Raw genomic sequence first — 23,461 nt, forward strand, 5'->3', positions numbered from 1 at the left:
AGAATGCGGCAAAAGCAGCAATGACGATTAGTTCCATTTTTTCATCACTACGTGGTGATAATAGGAATACTGTCCATAAATCGAACAAATTTTCATTAGTAAAGAAAACACATTAAGAAGATTAATTTATGAACCTTTGTGACTGAGTCTTCTGAATTAAATCCTTAGCTTTTCTTTCTTTCTACATTCGTTCTAACCTGCGAAATGCATGTATAAAAATTTACAAACCCTATATCTAAACACTTATTCCTAAACACCATAAATGTATCGCATTAATACTATATTATTTATTCAGATCATTATACATTTAATTAAAATTTGTAATATAATAGCAAGTTAGTTATATTTTGTGGACAAATTGTATTACTTCTATTTCATAAATGTGTTGTTTTCTTTTCAATTACTAATTAATAATACTATTACATAGAGGAAGATCGTTGACAAATATAGTTAAATAAAATAAAAAAGATATAAAAGAATTTCATCATATGTTGCAAGTAACTTATCTGTTCAATTTTCTGTCGTGCAATAAATAAAAAATAACATTGCTAAATGTAATGTTTCCTTCCATTTGGAACTTATTAAGTTAATAACTAGTTAACTTTGACTTTGCTCATTAAAAATATACAATGTTTTTCTTACAAAAAATTCGTTATCTGCATCTACATAATAGAAAGGATACTTTTATATCATTCATAAAAATCTCATTATTAATCAATTTACAAATATACTAAATTTTTTCTAAATATCTTAAATGTTTTGTACACTCTCAAAAAGTTCACAGCATCAAGAATAAATAATTTAAATTGATTACACTTAACACAATTATCTATGTAATATGCTGCTTATTAATAACTTTTTCTAACCCTGATTAGGACCTGGTCCATGAAGTTCAATAAAACTTTCCAAAGAACGTGGTACATTTCCATAATATGACAAATTGTAAGCGTTCACGACTTTTGCAGCCATACATTTTAATGATAATTTAGTTTGAGTCCTTAGTATTATTTCTGCTACACCTGTATAAAGATAAGATCAATATATTATGTAAAAAGTCTTATTTTTAAATATTTTATATTATTTTTCAAATTTATTTAAACAGACCTGTAGCGACAGCATCATACGGAGTTTTCCCATTACTATTAACTGTATCCATATGCGCTCCAGCTTCTATAAGATCCATGATAATGGAATGAAGAGTCATAAAATCACTGCAAGGTTTCAGATATGTTATAAAAACATTTTTCACTAAAAAAGATTTGGCTTAATAAAACAATGTAGCTAACTGTACCTAACAGGTTCCCTATAACTAACAATAATATGTAATGGTGTATTCCTTTCATTGTCCATTGCATTTACATCAGCACCACAACATATAAGTAGCTTAGTCGTTGCAGCGCAAGGAAATCTGTAAGACGTTCGCAATATTGTATTTATACATATTGTATAAAGAACAAAAAGTAAATTTCAGATTTCTTTTCATTTTGAAACTAAAATAATAAAAAAAGAGTGTTAATAATACTTTATTAACATTATCTAATATGAGCAAAACTAAACTCCATTTATCTATCAAATTTCACCATGATACTTTACTTTAAAAAAAGAGACTTATAAACATACTTGCAGACATGGTTAGTATGGAAATCATCCACTAAAGTGGCAGCATTTACGGCAAGATGCAGTAATGTCTGGCCATCCTTTAAACGTAATTGTAAAGCACAGAGTTTATGAACTAATTGATATGCCTTATTTTTATCTTGTTCTTCATATTTACTCTCATTCAATGTTAAAAGTTTTGTTAAAATCGTTAATATATACAATGTAGTTGTAATATTTGATTCCATCTCCTCCTGCAATTTTTAATTTAAGAAAGTTATTTCATAATACATAATTCAACACATAAATCAATTTTTTAGCTTACAATATGTTGTTCTATATCTTCCTCAGAATCAGGATTGTTGAGTTTAGATTTATTACGAGTAAGTTCTGTTACGCAAGCTTCTAAAACATTCAAGACTTGAGAAAACTCAAGATCTACTCCTACATGTATCATTTGTGAAAATACCTACAAATAAGATTTAAAAAAAATAGAACGAATTATAGGGAATATATAAAATTGTTTAATCGGATCATTTAGTGGATAAATACCTGCGCAAACCTTAAAAGATCTTTTACAACTGGTATATTGTTCAGTTGCTTCAAATATAAAGCATGAAGCCAGAGATCTATACATCTATCAAATCTAGCACTATCTGCAAAAACTGCTCCTCTGAATATAATATGATGTGGCACTTTTGGATTATGCTGTCCTAATATTAATAAAATAATAAAAATAAGCAGGATAAAAACAATAACAAAAGAGAATTATCCTATCAATGTTTATTGAATTAAAATTGTAACCTAGTATCCTCTCTCGAATAACCAATGATTCCATATGAATAGCATTTTGATTATTTCTAATACTTTTCAATTTTTCTAGAGTATCACATTCTTTCCAATTATCATATGCTTTTATACTTTTACCTAATTTTTTATAAATAATATTATCTGGATCTCTGAATCTGTAACAACAAGAATTAACTAGTTGTTCCTGAATAGCATTTTTCTAAAATTATAAATATTTTTTACCTATGTTTCATTGCTTTCCATAAATATTTATAAGCTTTTGTTAAACAATAATTGCGCTCATCATTGGCATAAGAAGCTCCAAGAAGCTCGTATGCTTCAATTGCTTCTTCTCTAGTAACTTTTACATATTTTATTAAATATTCTACGACTTCTGCCCTAGTTCTTTCTGCTGCTGCTATTAATGGTGTCATTCCTCTAACATTCTTTGTCATATTTGTCCCATATTTCAATAACTCAGATATTATATTAGTATATCCACGTTCAGCTGCCAAATGTAATGCAGTTGTATCACAATTTGCTTTTTCATTTGGATTTGCACCTTTTTGCAAAAGAAAAGTCACCTGTTGTAAATATAATAAAATTGCTGAAATTGACATTATAAGTTAAATAAATAATTTTATATTATTCAAATTATAATGTTATACTTACTATATCTAAATGACCCTTATGTGCAGCAATCATTAAACATGTATTATTGAACTGATTAAAAATATTTATATCTGCATTATGTTCTATTAGATATTTGACAATATCTAATCGTCCATCAAAACAAGCTGCCCTCAAAGGGGTAGATAAGCTTTTAGTAGGGTGATTAACATTGGCACCAGCTTTTACTAGTATCTTCACAACTGTCAAATGTCCTGCACCAGCAGCACACCATAGAGCAGTTGCCTTTTCAATAACATATCCATCAAATTTAACTGTTCCTTCCTGTTCCAAATCAGGCTTAAATTTATCAAGTAATATTTTAACTACTTTATCACGGCCATATCGTGCAGCTATTATTAATGGTGTACAATGCTGACCATCTTCTTCCAATACTTTTTGATTAATCACAACATTTACCAGTTTAGCATCTTTGCTACTGAGAAGATTATAAAGAATAATAGCCATACCATCTTTAGCAGCATAATAAACACGCGTCAAAAATAGTTGTGATATTTGCGTTGAATCTTCATTTAATTTAATATTTTCCATTTTGTGTAATATTTTCTTTCTAAGTTCCTTTTAGACGTTAAACGTGATATAAAAATAGATTTATACTAATATTCTTTTCTTATTGAAATTTGTCGATGTCATTCTAACCTCGAAACTTTCATAATATACATACATACAATAAATTATAAGAAAACCTGAAAATTTTTCAGACAATATATAATAGTACACTGATAATCTTGTATAACAACAACGTTCAATATTAATTATAATCTTGTTTACTACTATTACAATCACTTTTACTTTTACAACTGCTTAATAATTATTTTCAGACTTTCAATACATATTACACTATGTAAGTTCTATTTTAAAATCATCTTTACTTCATTTTTAAAATGAAAATTGAAATATACACATTTATTTTTTTATTCACCTACATAATAATTGACACTTTGTATCAATTACGATAAAATTTAAAAAAATAAACAAACAATACATTAATTTTAAAATATACGAAAAATTTCATTTATCAAAGTTTGCAGTTTATTACAAGATTTAAATATTACATATATATCTATATATATATAGATATATGTATTTATATTTATTTATATATACATATGTTATTTTTAAGTCTTAAATTTCTAAGTTAAAGATATAGTACATAATTTTGCAAAATTTTGAAATAATAAAGTTCGAAACCACTCTTCTATTACTCTTTATAATAATTACTCTTAGTTAATAAGTTTACGCAAAGTAAACTGGATTAAATATAATTTCACTTTTTATTATTATTGATGCGTTCAAAAATTTCCATTCTAATAGAACATATCTAATTTACATCGCTGTTAGGAATAAAATATAATTTCCCAATCGTTAGAATATGTATATATACATATGTAAGTATGTGTTATTGAATTTTCCTATTATTATTTCTTAGACATAGATTAACTAATTACATGTAAATCTTAATTTGGAGGGAAATTTAAGCTCAAGAAACAATATATTTTGTTTGAGCCATTTTTATATTTTCGTTATTTTTTGTATTATAAAAAGTTTATTGGAAAAACTTATTTAATTTTCTGCGAAGAATATTGTAATGGTATATGTTAAATGATTCATTTGCAAATATTTGAAGTTTGAATATTTAAAGATCCCCAATTGAAGAATGAAACGGGAGTAAATGAGTCGAAAAAATATTATTCCCGCCATTTTTTACTATTTCTTATTTTATTGTGGTATTACAGGCGAATAACATATCAAATAGTACGGTTTAATCATTTATGTCAATACAAAATTATCAATTTTTTGAAACTGATAAAAAACATAATATTTTTCAAACATAATAAATATTTGAAGAGACAATTTCAGACATTAGTAGTTAAAACCAGAGAGGAAATTTCCTCTCTTGTAAAACAAAACATGTTTTATAAAGAAAATTACTAATTTTTGGTTGGTAACAGTGAAATGCCTAACATTTTTGAACAAATAAGAAAGTTTGTTTTAGAAACTTAAAATAATTTATAATTTTGTTTTTATTTCACTGTTTTTTGTTTGAATTTTCAATTGTGCTAGTTATTTCTTTTTGTTGTAATAATGATTACACGTAGCTCTAGCTCTATATTAAAGGTATTAATTAATAACGATATTATTTATTATTATATTGATTGTATTAATGCTATATGATTGTATATAATGTTTAGCATACGATAAAAATTAAAGAATCTATATTATAACAATTATCTAGGAATTTTTATTATTTGAAAATTTAATAGTATTTTCAACGTTGATAATGCCTAATTCTCTTAACCTCAACTCGATTGTTGTTGTCATTTATATCTTCATTAAATTAAGTAAGAATACGATATCAACCTTTGATGATCAACTTAAATGTATCAATATTATTATCGTAATGTGATCTGTAGCATTACTTTTGAGGTTAATAACTGGAACACTTTGTACATTTTCCCTATTTATTGTGTTTTCTTAAAATCAGATAAAATTTATTGACATATTATACTACACATATTAACCAACTATAACTATTCTAAACATTTTATTAAAATTTATATATATTTTATATTTTACTATTAACGTAAATGTTCTAATAGGCAACATTAGACCAGAAGATTCCTCCAAAGGAAGAATCAACTGTATCTGAACTCCCATCAATTATATTTTCAGGCTACATTAATTATGTCAATGATTTTAACGAATGTGCCATGATTTGTGATAATCTTATGTAAGACTTACACAATTGACTTAGAAAAGAAAGATGATTCTCAAATATTAATTTATACTGAACATTTCATTGTAATTTTTTTTAGAACAGAAATAGAAAAATATGATAAAATAGTACCAATAGGATTTGATTTGGAGTGGCCTTTTAGTTTTCAAACTGGATCTGGTAAAACAGCCTTGGCACAAATTTGTTTCAGTGAAAATATTTGTTATCTATTACATATATATTCATTAAAAAAATTACCAGCTGCATTTGTGGTCCTTTTAAGTCATCCAAAAGTGAGATTAGTTGGAGTTAACATAAAGAAGTGAGTTAATTGATAATGCTTTATTATAATAAAATTCATGTATTTTTCATAATTTATTTATATTACAGTGATATCTGGAAACTAGGTAGAGATTTTAAGGAATTTCCAGCTTGTAAAGTCGTAGAAAACAATTGTATTGATTGTGGTAAATTTGCAAATACAGTATTAAATAGGTCTTGTCGGTGGAGTTTAGAGAAGTTAACAGAATATTTGGTTAGTACTTTGATTACAATAAAACAAATTTCAAATGATAAATGGAAATTAATATTATTCATTATGTGATTTTTCTTGGTTAGTTAAAGAAAAAGATTAGTAAGGACCCAAAAGTTAGAAAAAGTAAATGGCATATGCATCCATTAAATGATGAGCAGAAACTTTATGCAGCGACAGATGCTTATGTATGTTAACTATAAAAACATTATATTACTATTACTACTTCAATTATATTTTTAATTTTAATATTAAAATCATTTATTATTTTTATAGGTTTCTTGGCTTTTGCATGTAACTATACAAGAACGAGCAAATTTAAAGGATAATGAATTAAAAGAGACACAGAATATTAATGTCTCAATATGACTACAAAAATAGTTAAAGTTTTATGGGCTGGTAGATTAAGTTATAGATCCGGGCTTAAGCTACAAAAAATATTATCTGATCAGCATCACCAAAGGGTAGAAAACAATAGTTGCAATACATTAATATTGCTTGAGCATGATCCAGTATATACAGTTGGAATTAGAGATAAAGATTATACACTAAAAGATCAAAAGAAGTTAAAAAGTTTAGGTGCTGAGTTTTTTAGAACAAATCGAGGTGGCCTTATAACTTTTCATGGGCCTGGACAATTAGTAGCATATCCTATATTAAATTTAAAAGAATTTAAAGCTAGCATTAAATGGTATGTGTGCCAAATAGAGAAAATGATTATTCGTTTATGCGCCGAATTTGGCATTAAAGGTGAAACATCCCCAAACACTGGTGTATGGGTGAATGACAAAAAGATTTGTGCCATTGGTATTCATGGAAGTCGTTATATAACAACACATGGTTTAGCTTTAAATTGTAATACAGACTTAAGTTGGTTTAATCATATTATACCTTGTGGTATCAAAGGAAAGGGTGTAACAAGCATTAGTCAGGAACTTAATATAAATGTTACTATTCAAGATGTGCTACCACTGTTTCAAAATGCTTTTCAAGATCAATTTCAATGTACATTAATTGAATATCCAATAGAAGAATCTTATCAATTGTTTAAGCTTGTTAACAATAATCTGTGTGCACAAAAGACTTAAAAAGTTGAATGTAATAATTTTAATAAATTTAAATAATTTTGTATAATACATGAGATTAAATGTTCTTTTTTATTTTACTTTTATTATTATAGATTATTACCTTTTTTCGCGAGATAAAAGGTAAATAGCAATTTTTGTCTTATAATTTAGGGGATCACCTGATTTTCTTGTCATTTTTGTATCTCATGTGGTATTACTAATTCTAGTTATCCTGGTTATTTGTGTTTGAAGTTATTTCTCTATGATCTTGATAAATACTTTATCGCGGGAACTTGGCTTTATATCATTGATATCGATATGTAAACTAAAAACAAAATTCGAAATTATGATATATCGTTTCACTGCTCAAACACCCAGTCAGAGTCATTGTTTAGAGACTCAATATCGATGGCCTAGCAAGAAAAAAATCAAAATACAAAGGACAGAACATACTCTGAGAACAAATTCTGAGTTTACTTTTACCTTACATTTGTCCATCTTGTTTTCAGGTACAATTCCTTCCACCCTTACTGACCCTTAAGGATGGAATGAAACGAAAGTCTAATAAGAAATGACCTTTCACTGCACTGTATTTACAAAAAAAAAAATTTTAATAAATAAATAAAAGCTAATTTAAAGAAAAATGTTTTTTATGTTTTTAATGATTTAAAAAGGAACAATTTCAAAAACTTCGTTTTAATAGTATAAGATTTAAATAAAAAATTCGTGTATTTTTAAATAGGAAACTTTTATTTTTTGTAAATACTATAATAATAATACTAAAGAAAAAGCATAACATGGTCGAATTAAAGTATATATTCTTGATATCTCTATCAACATGTTTTATGTTATCATTTATCTGTATACAACATTCTCTAGCATTAGGTAAATTCTCAAAAGAACTTGTAGGAAAAAGAAAGGAAAACATTGTATTGCATGTTATAGCCTTACATTTTAGCTTTCTTACTAAATTAACGAAATAAACACTAAATACAAAGGTAAAATCGAGACAGAAATAACTAAGTATTTCATATGTTTGAACAAAATAGTAAACTAAACGAAAAATCTTTTACTACAATTAAATATCAATGAATGGAATGAACAACAATAGGTGTACTTACTATATGAATATTTTCATTTGATACAATATCGCTGCAGCAGTTAAATATAAATCGTAAAATTGTATAAAACATTATCCATCTGTATCAATCTTTACTTCTCTCATTAATCACCTATTAATCGTCTAAAGTAGTACCGTAAAAATTCGGCTCGTCTTTTTGTTTATCGTTTCTGATTTTCCAATAGGAAATACATGTAATATATATGGTACAATTTGCTTAACGCTTATACATTAATATACTAGGACATAGAAATTGGTTAAAGCATAATGGAAGGTATAATCTGCTTGAAAATTTATAACATTTAATAAAAATCTTCTTCGACAATGTATTCCTGTCGATGGAATACAAATGAGTAGATAGTCGTTCGATATACAGAATGCATAGACAACAAGCGCCTTTTACATTCACAGAAATGGACAAAATTATAAATTTATAATAACATTTGAAGATCCATCTCCTTAGTACTCTTTTGTAGTTAAAAAATATTGCATTTTTCTGAAACGCTACTAAAATATGACATACGACCCAATTGTAGGAATATGTTATATACTTGCATTAACCATACAAAAATTATCTAGTATTGTAATTACTTGATCACATTGAAAACTTATCCCCATTTGTATTTTAACGTAAAATGTACGTTTAAAAATTCAATATACTCATATTAAAAAAAAAAAACCTTTGTTGAAAGAAAATAAAGAACTAAAGGAATGGATTTGAATACATTATATGGGAATGTATCATAATAGCGTCTTTTACAACATGCAGTAACATATGTCGTTATAATCATAAGATCGATATATTAGAAAAATATCAGAATGATCTCATGACAAAAAAATGTTGTATAGTAAAACATATCCTCGTACAGTAAGTCCTCACGATATCCTATGTAGAAACAATTTGTTTTGAGCAATACTTCTCGAACAAATAAAATAGCTTTGTTTGCTTTGGAGAACGAACACTAAATATAGAGATGTAGAACAATTCTCTTTCAGGATCTAATCGTTAAAAAATAATGATTCGCGTGCGTGTGCACGAAACACATCATCCACATCTACATACACGCGCAATAGCACACACAGACACACACGCACACACACGGAGATCCTAAAGTGGTCACTTTAACGCGGCATCAAGAGTGTCTTCACCGTATTTATTACGTCAGTCGTACATAGTAATTGTTTTTCTAGACGCTGGTTAGGAAAATATCTCTATAAATTCTCTTAACGCTTCATCATTTCCAGATGGAGACATAGGTCAGTATATTATTTGCCTATGTTCTAATGACCAATCAATAAATCAGTCCATAACTGTTATCTTTTAATCAGTGTTTTTCAATTTTAATTATAAAATATGAAAATCTGAGTCTAAGCAGCGACTGAATGTGTGTCGCTCATTTTTTTTGTGAGCTCCTGGAGGAAGTCCCTGTATATTAATGAGTCCATGTTAGAAGAGAGGATGTAGAGAAGCCACCAGTCGCCCAGATCAATCTTCTTGCTGATGCTAGAGCAGGTTTCGATAGAGGGAAGTCTTGAGGATAGTTGAAGCAATCTTGGCCTGATTGCTGGGGCAAAGATTATGGCAGCTCTGTAGACTATTAGGCCCAAGAGTAAAATCAACAGGATTGTAAACCAGAACCAGATAAAAATATATGTCTTTTCATTCACGATGTTCAACGGAAGAATACATAGCGAGTCGTGCTTCTGTATTGTTCCTGACGCGCCATACTTGTGGAATATGCATTTAGTGACGCGTGGAAAAATGTAGACCATAGGATCAACACGTTCCTCCTGGGGAACGTCAGGTAGTGACAGTACTCGCAGACCATAACTGAGGAACTCGCCGTCAAAGAACTGATTCATTAGGCACAGTTGAAGGAAGATGTTGATGAGACAGAGAACCTCGCAGCCGAAATACCGATACACATACGTGTTGTGTGTCTGAAAGAAGAAGCAATCGGCGAATTGGCATAAATTGGACTCAATGAAGGCAAATTGGATCTAACCAAATCGTCTCAGCCTTCCTCTCGCCTTTGCTCTTACGCTTTTGTGTCACTGTCGAAAAATTCTTTCGAAGGATTCAAGAATTAAATTGGCCAAATAAGTTTGATCAAAATGACGGAAAAGCTACTAGTCATTTAGAAATACAAGGCGGTATTAGGCAAAATTAAATGTTACCGTTTATTGTTAATTAAGTATTGTATTTTATATAGTATCACTGTTTATATTTCATATTCTAACATTATTAGTATCTAATGTTTTACTAGTTTTATATTTGGATTTAGGTTCTACGGCTTATCTCAGAAACTCAAATTATTAAAAATAATGAAATGTTTAATAAATAGTCGTATTACCTTTCTATACTGCATCAGGTAAACCATTAGCATTGACTTTTTCTTTTGAATGTTCTCCTCGCAATCGAGACTATGATTCATACCCATAACCAACGCGTTGATCAAACCGCCTTCGCACATGTTCCACAACCATTGTGGAACGTAGCATAATACTGCCTGTGAAAAATTATGAATATTTGGTTGGCTAATAGATCATCTTAAAATTATATTCACGTTATTACAATATACTATATCCATAATAATCTCCATAAACAATAAAAAAAACGGAATTTTACAAGGAATCGTAATCGATTAATAGATTTAATATTTTACAAGGAATCGTAATCGATTAATAGATTTAATATTTTACAAGGAATCGTAATCGATTAATACGTTTAATATTTATTACCAATGATAAATATTCTCAGTAGCAGAAACATCACAGTTTTAGTTTTTTCGTTAAAGCAACGATTGAAATCAATCCTATGGCACTGGATATATTTAAAAAAAATTTAACAAATTTCTCTTTATAAACGAGAGTTTCTAAAATCTCCATATCAATCCTTGTGTAATATTTAAATGAATGAAAATACTCTTGTACTGTAATCCTATACGACCTATGGAATTTACATCCGCGCTGATGTAATCTGTCTCCAGCAATATGTGAAGATTTAATATTAGATTTATCTGTGAGAGAAATTATAATGGTGTTATGAAAAATACTTATATATACAGTAAAACTATTTATCTGAATTTTTCAGAAGACAGTTCGAATATGTATCTTCCTATGCAACAGGTTGCAATTACTATTTGTTGAATGAAGAGTTCAAAATTAGATAAACAAATTGATTTGACAATTAATCGGACGCTGAATAAAATTCCATTATAAAAAATTGAGCTTTATTGCGTGTACACATCTTTAAATAAAACAGTTTTGTCAATTTCTTTCTACTTATTAATTCAAGTAAAGTGTTTATCTACCATTAATCCGTAACTATAGATCACTCGTTTTTCAAAATTTGAATCTTTATTCATTAGCGTAATTTAGTGGAAAATTTTAAGCGTCTTTGATGGAAAAAATCTATATTAATCAAAAAATAGTTATATTAGATTAATATTTACAACATAGTGATTGAATAAATACAATTATTAAGTAATCTAATTTAATAACATATCTGTGTTAGTAATAAAAATAAGGACGTATGAAATTAAGAATTAAATGCATAGATTATTTATTAAAACAGTTCTCGCGAAAAGTAACGAGAAAAAGTGATAACATTGCGAGAAGAAATACATCAGAATTATCAGTAGAGGAGTCGTGATAAAGTTTTAACCGATCGATCTTTTGCAGTGGTGCATTCGTGCTCGCGAACCAGTTTCAGATATCCTATACGGAAAGAAGAGAACAGCGACGACAGTAAAGGGAAACTTAAACTGAGAAGTCGCGCGCAGCTGTCGCGGCCAAGCTTTATCTGTCGCGTGTGCAAGATTACTGATAAACGAGTCTTTACCTGGAAGAACAACATGAAGCACACCCATTGGTAGTAAGTGTAATATTTCCTTGCATCCACATCGCCGAAGTCGTTCGCCACTCCTGGATGCGCCACCTCTACACCGACCTGATAAAAGGAACAAATGTTCTGTCAACAATAGGTAATGACGAAAGACTGCAGGTGTAGTTGATTAAATTTATATCTACATCGTCTATAGTCTGTGCCATATATTTAGTTTCATTCTTTTTACAGGACGTATCAGAAATATTGGTCAAAAGGGTAATTAGCGTTACAAATATATGACAAAAAATGGAAAAATTAATAATTATTAAGAAATTATATATCAACTATATGAATTATTCTTAATTAAGTATCATAACAAAGTTTCTGAAAAATTACTTAAATAATAGTTATTATCGATTAGGTATTATAATAAAATTTTTAGAAAAATATTTCTATATGTAGATTATGATATGATATGATATGAATAGTATGGAAATCATATTTATTAAATAATATGAAGGAACAGAGAGAAGAGATTAGTGGAAGAAAATAAAATTTCTTATAAAATCCTAAAAATATTCATCATGATCATCAATACTCATAATATTTATTTAAATTTTAAATAAAACATGGATTATGTTGAAAATATGTTAAAATATATGTTCGAAAATGTTTATTCTTTTAAATCATCATTAAAAAATTAACTTATAAAAACATAAAATGTCCATCATAATATTTAAAGTTTGAATAAATTCGTATTATGTTTATGACTGATTACTAAATTTGCTTAAAATTGGGATTGACATAAACATTATCATAGATTATCACATATCATATCTCAAACAAGTTTTTGTTACAAGTCTATATACCATTATACATAGTATATAGTATTTTGTTATACATTATACATGTATCTAGAATTGTTTATATATAGTATGTCATTTCCAAGAATGATCTTGTTCATTCAACTCGCGTGAATTTGCTATTTAAAAATATAAACACAATATATACATATATTTTATGTGATGTGAGAGGTGGGGGGTGAACTTAAAAATATTTAAAATCATAATTCGAAAAATATTCATAACACTTAATTTCTGTACAATTAAATAAACTCGTTAAAGTCTAAATTATTTGATTTTTTAATGTTAAATAGGATAATTCCTTAACGTAGATAGTATTTAATACAAGTACAACACAAGTACAAATCTAAGTATTTATTTCAAAAAAATATTATAGAACTACAATATGTATTTACTGAAGGAGGAAGATTTGTTTACATAATAAGATTATAAATATAGAAGATACAAAATTGAATTGAAACTGTAAAATTCAAACAAATGTAACAATCATGAAATTATACAGATTTAAAAAAATTATACATGAGATAACATTTATAACCCGAAATGATTTCGTCATTCTATATTTTTATATATATTAACAGCGATTTTAATTAGAAATATCGAGTAGCTTTCAAACTAATTAGATAACAATACAGCCTTTAATAGGAAAAAATTTTGTTTAAAAAAAAATTAAAAAAAGAAAGATTCGATCTCTAATTCTAATTACGTTTACGTCTCCGATAATTATGAGGTGCATCTATTTCTAGTTACAACATAAAATTTAAATACTTATCAAGGATTCTTATCTAAATACTTATTAATAATAATTAATACTTTATACTAATACTTTATTTAATTAAAGAATCAAAAGATATCATAAATAATATACATCTATTATACAAAGAAGGAATAACTGCTGCTATGATTGCAAAACAATAAATTCCCATTTTTATCTATCTATGTTATGCAATTGAACATGCCGCGATAAAAACAATTTCTAATAATTAATAAAACATTTTCTACTATTAATCTGATAATTTCAGAGCTTTCTCATAGTATGTATATTCTATTATTGATACATAAAATTAAACCCTAAAACTGTCTCCATAGTAAAAATTAGTCAGTACAACATTCTTCTATTGTTATCAACAAACCAACTTCGTGCGGATATTCGTAAAAAATCTCAAGGTTGAAGCAAATCATCCAAACGACCATATCTATGATTAAAACGTGAGTTCAAGTTGGAAAATTAGGGACGCAGTCATTAACTAGATTACCCACCTGCCGATTAAACGCGTCCGGCATAGTAAACGTAGAAGTTATCCAGCAATAAGTATTGATAGGGTGCGTGGGTAAACCCTGAACGATACACGAAATAGGATTGCCAACGTATTGGGTAGCCGTAATCACCATTGAACACGTGAAAAGCAGCACTGTTGTGAAGCGGTTGTGTAACCGAAACACCATCGAATCCGTCGTTATATCTTGCCATTTTAAATACTGCCCAAGACCTCCAAGTAACTTATACATGATTCTTTCGTTCTATTAAACTTATAAATCCTCCAGTTGTTTATAAAATCCTCGTAAGTCTCGCGCGTCCTCCTTCGCACAACTAATCCCACGTGGTAGAATCGTTCACGAACGAAAACAAAAAAAAAAAAAAATAGAATACAAGAAAGAAACACGGAGAAAAAATTGTATCAACTGAAACTTCTGCGAGTCCTCATCTACCACGTTCAGGCTCGAAAAACGGTAAAACGAAATGAAACTAAACGAAACAGACACACGATCGTCGTACGGCTGTGTCCATGCGGCGTGCCTCCCTCTTTTCGTTTTCTTTCAATTCTCCTTCTCCTTCAACGTCCTTCTTCTTTTCCTTCTGCCCTACTCTATCCGTCACCGCTTCTTGTTCTTCTTCGAGGCGAAGAGAACACGCTCGCGCGCGCGCGATCGGTCACCGAACCACGTTCAACGAGATCGCGAACGTCCGCGATCTAGGACTTATACAGGTACTGCTCCTTTCTGGCAGAAATTTAGTTCTGAGACGCGTTCAAGAAACAGGTATATCCTATTGGCATCTTTCGTTACCGATCGATCGATCTGAATGCGCAACACGTTTCGGCCAGTTTAGGTAAGTGTCGTAAATAAACAACTGCACGTGTGTGAGAATTCTCCGCTTTCCGATCGGTGATGTATCGTTTTCTCCACGTGATTTCTTGTTAATCGATTGTAGATGAAGTGTCTGGTGATACGTTGAATTACGTACAATTTTGTATAATTGTACGGTTTCTTGAATCTACACAAAATCGCGCGACATCGCGGATCTAAGTAATTCTTCGCTTCGTGTCAAAGCTACGACACTCACTGTCAATCCTGCTTATTCCTTTCGGTCGCGTCGGCTGAAGATTTCTCGTGGAGAAACACAGCCTAGCGCAAAATTGTACAACACCTTGAACTCTCCCCGACGTGCCACGAGCCCCCTCTTTCTCCTTCTCTCTTTCTTTCTCTCCTCTGTCCGCACGGCACTTTTTTCCCTTGATATATCGTGCAGATAGATCGTACGATGAACGGGTTGTTGCGAGCAGCAGCCAACACCGAATTGTGTCGGCATATACACGTATGTACGTAGCAGTCTTCAACGTCGACTGACGAGAAGTCAGTGGCTTGTTGTTCGGCCGAGGGGCGAGAGGGAAACTCTTTCGATCTGCTAGGGGGACTGCCGGAGTAGAAACGAGTAGGAGAGGGCCCAGGAGGTGGGGATCGAAACGGTGGGGGACCGACGGCTGCTTCAAACTCCCCCCTTTATACCATGATACACTATATACCCTGATTCCATAGTGCATGCTCCTGCGTTCATGGCTGCTACCGTTGTACAGTCGATTCTTTGCACTGTTTTTTAAACAACTTTTTTTCTATGAAAAACTCTACCTTGAATGTATACTTCAATCGAGAAATGTGAGTTGTAGAATGGTTTCAGTACAACGATTGTTACGTTGATTTCATTTTATTTTTTCTTTATTGATTCGATTGTTTACAAGCGCGCGAGGGGGCAAAATTTTGAATATACGGAAAGGCGCACTTATTATTTTATAATAAGGGGTATTATTTTAATCTTTATAGAATTAGCTAGATAAAATGAATATATTTAATACGATTAGATTTGATTAAATTTATCACTTTCTAAAGTAACTTTAGTGAACTTTTACGAAATTTTCAGATTAAGAATTGGAGATGTAGTAGTGTTTTTAATTTTTATATATGTGTTTTATATTTATATTTATGAGATATTTGTACCAAAAGTTAAACATATAATCTAAAGGAAAGTGATTGAAATTTATAGTTAGAAATACTTTTATTTTGACCTTCAGACGAAATAATAACCTGCAATTTTTGACAAGTCAATTCTGTATAATACTTACACAAGAAAGTATACTTTCCAAAAAATTTAAAATAAGAAAAACAAATTTAAATATCTCAACAGTAAAAATTGTTTCACAAATTTTTGTATCCCTAGTTTTCGAAAATAAGAAAAAATAAATACAAGTTTTTATATTCCATTCAAAGTCAGACAAATTTTCAGTTTCTTCCTCTCAGTATTCAAACTAAGAAGTTGAATTGCGATAATTTAAAGCTTCTTGGGGCTACCATTACCCACTACATACCGTTATTCGCTTGCTCGGTTCTCCTTCTTTTCTCTTCTGGTCAGTCTTTCGTTCGCTTCGAATATCATAATGAAAGTAAATCGGTTTAACTCGATCGTTAAATTCAATTGAACACTGAGGTTGACAAGAGAATCGTACGTAGGATTTGCATAAGCGGTGTTTGCGCTCTGAATGGCAATAACGTCGTTCTTAAGACTATGATATATGAAAAATTAATGAATACTTGGGAGGAGAAAGTCGAAGAGAATTTTACGTCCGTAGATATTCTCTTTTTGTATCCTTTTCATTACATATATGCATCCTTGCTTTAAGGTATAAGTGGGCCAAGGTGAACCACATTTATTGTATGATACGTATAATATTTGTAAACATAGCAAAAAAGAAAACTTTAAATATACTCGTTCAATACTTTAAAGTAATAAAGTTTATCAAATAAATAAATATACTCGTTCAGTACTTCAAAGTAATATTTATTTGATAGTAAAATATTCGAAAGTAATACTAATTATGTAATTTTTATGTTACTATTATTAGTGGCATTAGAAAATATTTACAAATTATAACTGATGATAGATTCTGTCGCTTTCTAAATTAAAAGTAAAACAGCAAAATCTATATAAACATTATAACATTAAAATAAATAAGAAAAGATGAATGAGATTTGATTGTTACATTTAATAGAGTAAAGATTGATTTCTTTATTATGTTAATAATATTTACATTAATAATTATTGCATAAAAATCAATTAGTATAAATATTAATTGAAAAAGTTCAAAATATAGAAATAATAATCTAAAAGCTACAAATTAGAAAAAGATACATTATTTAACTTGATAATCTAAATTCTATTCACTTATAAGAGAAAAATATTATAATTCAACACATCATGTTATGAGATGTTAATAATATAATGCAGTGATAAGTAATAATAATTTAATTCCTTTCTGAACATGCTTTATAAATTACACTGTACGTTTCGTATGTTTCACGTTTGTCCAGACTCAATTATAAGGATAAATTCGCGTGTGAAACTCCACAGGACGCGAACAACGCTGTACAAATAATGCAATCAATATCAGCAATTTTGTGCTGTTCGCTAGGTTCTTTTCTTTTCCTTGTTTCACTCTTTTATTCTGTCGTTTTGCGAAGGGTGCTCGCTGCAAATGTGTACGTGACCAGATGCACGGTCGCTGAAAAGACTGCATTTTACCCTAAGAAACGGAAATATGTACATACCAGCATGCCTCCTGTATGCTGCGTTGTCATTTATTTAGGATGCTGAACGCTGAAATATTAGCCGTAAAAAGGACGACCGGTTTTACGAACGCGTAAGCGTAAAAATTTCTTCCATCATTCTAATTTTATATTTTATTTTTCTTCTGATAATATGGATTTTTATACTATTTATATATATTTGTACTTGATATTTTATATTACAAGACTATTAATTTGAAAATAAATACATAATTGTTTATGTTTTTTTATAATTTAAATCTGAAAAAAAATTGAGGACAAATAAATTTATTTCATTTTATTCTATTTATCTTATTAAACAGAATACAGCATATTTTTATACGTGTAATATATACGTATAATGTAATGTATAACTCTATGAGCAAACACTGATCATGAACTTGAACGATTACTAAAAATAATTTCCTCCCTTAATTCATGCTAAACCTACATTCTATTTTTGTATTAGTAAGAAGTAAAAACTCATTACCATTTGATAAAAATTAAACAGTTATCAAATATTGATTATCTAATACAAAAAATCAATGAATCTTTATTTTATTTCCATAGAATTAAAATTGTTTTAAATTAAAATTTTGCTGAAGTATATCCTGATAAAATATTTGAAATATAACTGATGTATTGTAAGTACACTTTTGTGACTTTCTATTTGACGTATGTTGCATTGGACTGGTACAGACATTCACTTATATAAAAAAAAAAAACGGTGACACATGTTACACATATGTTCATGGAATTTTGAAAGTCTCCCTGAGACGAACTACAGGAGTTCCGGTTACCATAAACCTACCGCTGCATCTCAAACCTTAGACTAAAACTGTTCCATGGTAAGGAATATTTTACGTTGGGCAAAGTAAGAGTAGGTAACTCTGAAAAACGACTACAAAGTTTTTGTAACTCCAAGAGAAAAAATAAACTTAGAACTTGAAACTGTTCGACGAAAGTTTTACTTACGGAAAAATGCTGCTCACAAAACATTTTGCAATTCGGCATTATCTGAATGCTTATCAAGATATTCGAATAAGAAAAGAATTCAAATTCAAATGAGAAAAGGAGAAAGAACGAACGTAAATGAGATACTGATATTCAGCACGAGCAGACCGAACACTGATTGTAAGCACGTATCAACGGTGTTTCATTCGATGTCATAAAAACAAAGGTATCAGTAGCAAATGGTAATCAGATATTGTGTAAATATTTTCATACATACGCCGTCATTTATCGGTGGAGTTTATTAATTAAATCTTGATAAATCACTTGGCTTGTAGTGAGTTGATAATGGAATTTTTTTTAAAGATATACTACAGATTCTTCAGAACAACGCGGGAATTTAAGATTTCTACTTTGGGATTAACCTTACATGTAATCGAAAATTCGCATGTAATTTCTAACTTCTCAAAAATTTAAATAAAAAATATTCCACTATCGGTTGAAAGTATCATTTTGTACAGTGTACACGTATGCTATTACTGTGTTTTTATGTAATGTACAAAAAAGAAAATATTTATAATAAAATTATAAAAAAGAGAAAGAGGGTGTGCCATTTGAAGCGAACCACGCAGTTATCTCCTAAACTATTTGTTGCAGAAAAGAGCATTTGATAAATTTTTCTAACTTGTGAAACTTCTACTTGTAAACAAAAGTATCTATAATCCAAATTGTTAGTGTAACTTCGAATCATGTTTACAACCGTATCAACGAAATATTGTGAAGAGCAATGTGTGGATGTTCAACAAAGGTAAATTTTGAACGACAGTATATGATCTTGAATGACCTTGAAACACTAGCATATTTAGATCAATAAATTCCTTTCGGACAGAACTACAAAACTGACTAAATGAAAACATATAGTTCCATTTAAAAAAGCAAAGGTCACCTTGAGATCTCGAAAACGTCTCCACCTTGACAAATCTGATAGTTATCATAAGATGTTCTTCTTGAAGCAAAGTAAGTTTTACTTAAAACACTTTGTTCTATAACAAATAGTTTAGGAAATAATTGCGTAGTTATTATTTATACTACTTATTTGTTAAGGTTATTTATTCGAAATTGATGGACTATCAGCGCAAAATCTTCGATGAACTATACTTGTTTGAAAACATCACTCGATGAGACACAAGAATTCACAGGTATGTATGTGTGTGTTTCGAAAAAACCGAGAGAACGGAAGAGAGATAACAGTCGATAATTCTTAGAGTGAACCTGATCGTGTATCTACGAAACTAGAGATAGAACAGTATTTGCTTTAGCGAGGCAGAGGTTTTATTTTAGTTTTTAATATAAATTATTTATGGCGTAAATAATACACCTTTTCTTTTTCTTTTGAGGAAGAGGTTTTATCCTGTTACTTTTTCGATCAAGAACATTGCTTCTGCGACAAACAACAGTCATTTATTTTATCCGTAGCCATAACAAATTGGAAGTTGACATATTTGTGATTTTTTAAGTTTCAATCTTATTATGTTTAGTGACGATTCTGGATTCCAGTTGTTCTGTAATGAGTGGGTTGAACACCACTTGTTTCAGAATGCTCATAAAATATCGGAACAAAGTACAATGTACTAATAATACTACCTGTGTTGAATCCCTATTAGTGAAATACTAAATGAAACCCGAAGAGTCACAAATATGTCATCTTAATTATTGTGGAAATTTAAAATCTAAAATGAGAAGCTGATTTAAACGTTGTTTTATTCTCAGAAATATTTCCAAGTATCCCAAACATATTATTTTTAATTTAAAAAAGTCTAATATTTAAACTTAATATTTAAAAATGTTTGAAGAACTTATAATTAGAACGATATTTTTTGACGCCACTGATCTGTGAATCTGCATATATTCAGTAAAAAATTCAAAGACTCAGATTACTCTTGGGGAACGGTTTTCCTTCATATCCTTAACTTTTTTATTCTCGCTACATTCTTGATTCTAACTTGTTTATTTTCTGCACATCGAACGCAAATACTAACCAAGAACTCGTGATGGACCAAGTTATGAATTATTAGAAACGTAATTCAACAACATATATATAAATTAAACACGTTGCTTGCTCTCACAATTACAAAACGAGTTTATTTTTAACAAAAGATAGGCGTAAAATTTTCCTAACTGATAACGAATACATACTTTACCTATGAGAATTTCCTTAGTTATCGTACGTTTACGTTGTTTCACATATTCGACCTCATTGTTTGATTCGTTTAGTTTCTCTCTAAATGATTAAATTGCAGTAGGGTTATTTTAATGCGAGTATTCTATTAAATGAAAACATTACTTAAACGAAATATTGAAAGAGTATTAGACGGATGAAATAAAACCATCTAGAAATTAGAAAAATGTACAGAGAATTGATCTATCTTTATTTATTTATTTACTTGTCTTAATATACCTATTTGTTGGGAAAAGTGTAATTATTACTTCTATACAAAATCTATAAAGGGAGAATCTTTAGAGTAGTTTTGTAAGGGTAGAGTTTAATAAAATTTATTGAAGTAAAATTAAAGTTTTGTTATTCTTTAAACTTTCGTTTTCGTTAATGATTCTACAAGAAAAAAAGACTACTTCAAGGACCCCACAAAGGACATAACCTAACAAACACGTATTATCTGAGATGATTAAAGAAATAAATCAATCAAATTCGAAGATGGTATCCCACTGGGGGTAGCCATCCACATGTTATAATACTATATCACTAAGCTATAATATTTTACCAAATGTCCTACTGGACAAATTGTAAAATGTAAATAAATAAATAAAAAAAAAAAAACTTCAATAATGCCCAATGCCCAATTCTACTTTAGAGCCAAATATAGAGCCCATAAACGTCCTTCTGGATGTAGAAAATATTTTTTTTTTTATTTGTTAATATTTACAATCAATTCTCGCATTGAGAATTTTCAGTAATTGAATGTAGAAAATATGCACTCACATAACACAGAAGCTGCTGAAACCTGGTGCCTGCATCTTCAATAGCCATGAAAGTTTGATGTTTAAAATGGCCCACCAACGGTTTATGTGTTCCAAGGATGTTTCCCTTCGGGTTTTATCTCTCCGTTGACCTGCACGATCATATTGCTAACTTTTCAGTTGCCAGAGTACCCATAGCCGGAATGGTGGAGGTCTCTAATGAGACCCAGGTCAAAATCGTTCAACGATTCGCAGGACGTACCACACTCTGTTTCTTCGAATTGTTTAGAAAACGATATAGCACAGAGATTGACAATTAGATATGAAATATTATCCGCAGGCTATACTTGGCTTGATTTCTAACAACGTAACAAATGACCACTCTACAAAACTACTGTAGAAATGTTGAGTTGTAAGTTTAATAAATGCTAAAAAAAATGAAAAAAATTTGAAAAACAAAATTTAGAAATAAGATAATAACACTGTATTTAAAAATAAAATTTAGAAATAAAAAACAATAATAATTTAATTTAATTTTTTAAATAATAATTCAATTCTAAAATAATTCTCGATCAATATGACTGGAGTTTGAATTTTACATGTTTTACATTTGTAATTACATTGCACTTTCAAAGACTTCGCATGTATAATACACATTTTTGCCACGTGCAGCAAAATCACCATAATATGATACTATGCATGCCAAATCGTCACGCGCATTCTCCGACTCGTTTTTTATTGTTATTCACTAACGATATTCTAACATAAACACTTGCTCAGTTTTTTATCTCTAGTCATTTATATATGTTAGGGCTAACTTGTTAAAAGTTATAATTTTAAGCTTCAAACGAAACTCTTTTATTTCACATTCACTTACTACTCTTCTATAAAGAAAATGTTGTATTTGTTTGTATAAAAATGATATGTATATATTATATTATGCTATATGTATATATATACATATTTCTTTCTTTCAGTAAAGGTAATCGACACTTCAAAGAAAATTAGATCAGAAACAATTTCGATGTGGTCGTTTTTTTTTTTAGACGCTCGTGTTCCCGCAAATTACGTTTGTTCACGTTGTGGTCATCGCGTTACGGTCTCGTTTTCGTTGCAACTGGTCGCTGGTCCAAATGTGCAACGTGATGTAATCCGAGCTTCTGTGCAGACACATCGCAACACGATATGGCAGGAGGCAGTGTTTTAACATTTCGATGCTCGTGACCTAACCGTTCATACAACGAAGTCGCACGTGTGCTCATTTGACTAGATAAAAATGAAATAGAATGGAATAGAAAAGACAAAAAAGAATGGAACGAAAATGAAATTAAATATTTAGATCAAATCTGTAATTACTGCAAGTTGATTGAAATTCATTTGGATAAACTTATGTTCTTAATTGGAGATTTGTTATCTTATCGCACGAGCGAAAAGTGACCTCTGCAGACTGTCCATTG

The 23,461-nt window shown here is 29.5% G+C and overlaps 3 protein-coding genes and 1 long non-coding RNA gene across 13 annotated transcripts; 2 read left to right on the top strand and 2 right to left on the bottom strand.

The window, feature by feature from the left end:
* Positions 1 to 263: 263 nt before the first annotated feature.
* On the bottom strand, positions 264 to 4,120 carry LOC126865383 (protein fem-1 homolog B). Of its 2 annotated transcripts, XM_050617801.1 has the most exons (9): positions 3,058 to 4,115; positions 2,629 to 2,969; positions 2,401 to 2,561; positions 2,149 to 2,309; positions 1,922 to 2,065; positions 1,621 to 1,850; positions 1,292 to 1,408; positions 1,105 to 1,211; positions 264 to 1,019 (listed from the first exon to the last, which is right to left on the bottom strand). In XM_050617801.1, the coding sequence occupies exons 1-9, from the start codon at positions 3,604 to 3,606 to the stop codon at positions 862 to 864; spliced, it is 1,968 nt and encodes a 655-aa protein (XP_050473758.1). In that variant the 5' UTR covers positions 3,607 to 4,115; the 3' UTR covers positions 264 to 861. The 2 variants fall into 2 exon arrangements, 1 of the variants encoding a protein (XP_050473758.1); XR_007689520.1 differs by lacking the exon at positions 264 to 1,019 and having other exon boundaries at positions 1,292 to 1,490; positions 3,058 to 4,120.
* A 902-nt stretch (positions 4,121 to 5,022) lies between these two features.
* On the top strand, positions 5,023 to 7,459 carry LOC126865385 (putative lipoyltransferase 2, mitochondrial). 7 transcript variants are annotated; one of them, XM_050617806.1, is made up of 6 exons: positions 5,023 to 5,193; positions 5,676 to 5,806; positions 5,892 to 6,113; positions 6,182 to 6,326; positions 6,410 to 6,511; positions 6,600 to 6,834. In XM_050617806.1, the coding sequence occupies exons 1-6, from the start codon at positions 5,161 to 5,163 to the stop codon at positions 6,690 to 6,692; spliced, it is 726 nt and encodes a 241-aa protein (XP_050473763.1). In that variant the 5' UTR covers positions 5,023 to 5,160; the 3' UTR covers positions 6,693 to 6,834. The 7 variants fall into 7 exon arrangements, with proteins under 7 accessions (XP_050473763.1, XP_050473769.1, XP_050473767.1 ...); XM_050617812.1 differs by having other exon boundaries at positions 5,048 to 5,193; positions 5,749 to 5,806; XM_050617810.1 differs by lacking the exon at positions 5,023 to 5,193 and adding an exon at positions 5,260 to 5,417.
* A 660-nt stretch (positions 7,460 to 8,119) lies between these two features.
* Positions 8,120 to 23,150, bottom strand: LOC126865384 (innexin inx1). Of its 3 annotated transcripts, XM_050617804.1 has the most exons (5): positions 22,625 to 23,150; positions 22,027 to 22,432; positions 12,355 to 12,462; positions 10,865 to 11,020; positions 8,120 to 10,451 (listed from the first exon to the last, which is right to left on the bottom strand). In XM_050617804.1, the coding sequence occupies exons 2-5, from the start codon at positions 22,072 to 22,074 to the stop codon at positions 9,879 to 9,881; spliced, it is 885 nt and encodes a 294-aa protein (XP_050473761.1). In that variant the 5' UTR covers positions 22,075 to 22,432; positions 22,625 to 23,150; the 3' UTR covers positions 8,120 to 9,878. The 3 variants fall into 3 exon arrangements, with proteins under 3 accessions (XP_050473761.1, XP_050473760.1, XP_050473759.1); XM_050617803.1 differs by having other exon boundaries at positions 22,027 to 23,150; XM_050617802.1 differs by lacking the exons at positions 22,027 to 22,432; positions 22,625 to 23,150 and adding an exon at positions 14,463 to 15,874.
* Positions 12,357 to 13,884, top strand: LOC126865386 (uncharacterized). Its single transcript, XR_007689521.1, has 2 exons — positions 12,357 to 12,496; positions 12,589 to 13,884. It is a non-coding gene; the product is annotated as an uncharacterized LOC126865386 (long non-coding RNA).
* Positions 23,151 to 23,461: the final 311 nt, after the last annotated feature.

This window comes from Bombus huntii, chromosome 5 (assembly GCF_024542735.1).
Source record: "Bombus huntii isolate Logan2020A chromosome 5, iyBomHunt1.1, whole genome shotgun sequence".
Classification (NCBI taxonomy): domain Eukaryota; kingdom Metazoa; phylum Arthropoda; class Insecta; order Hymenoptera; family Apidae; genus Bombus; species Bombus huntii.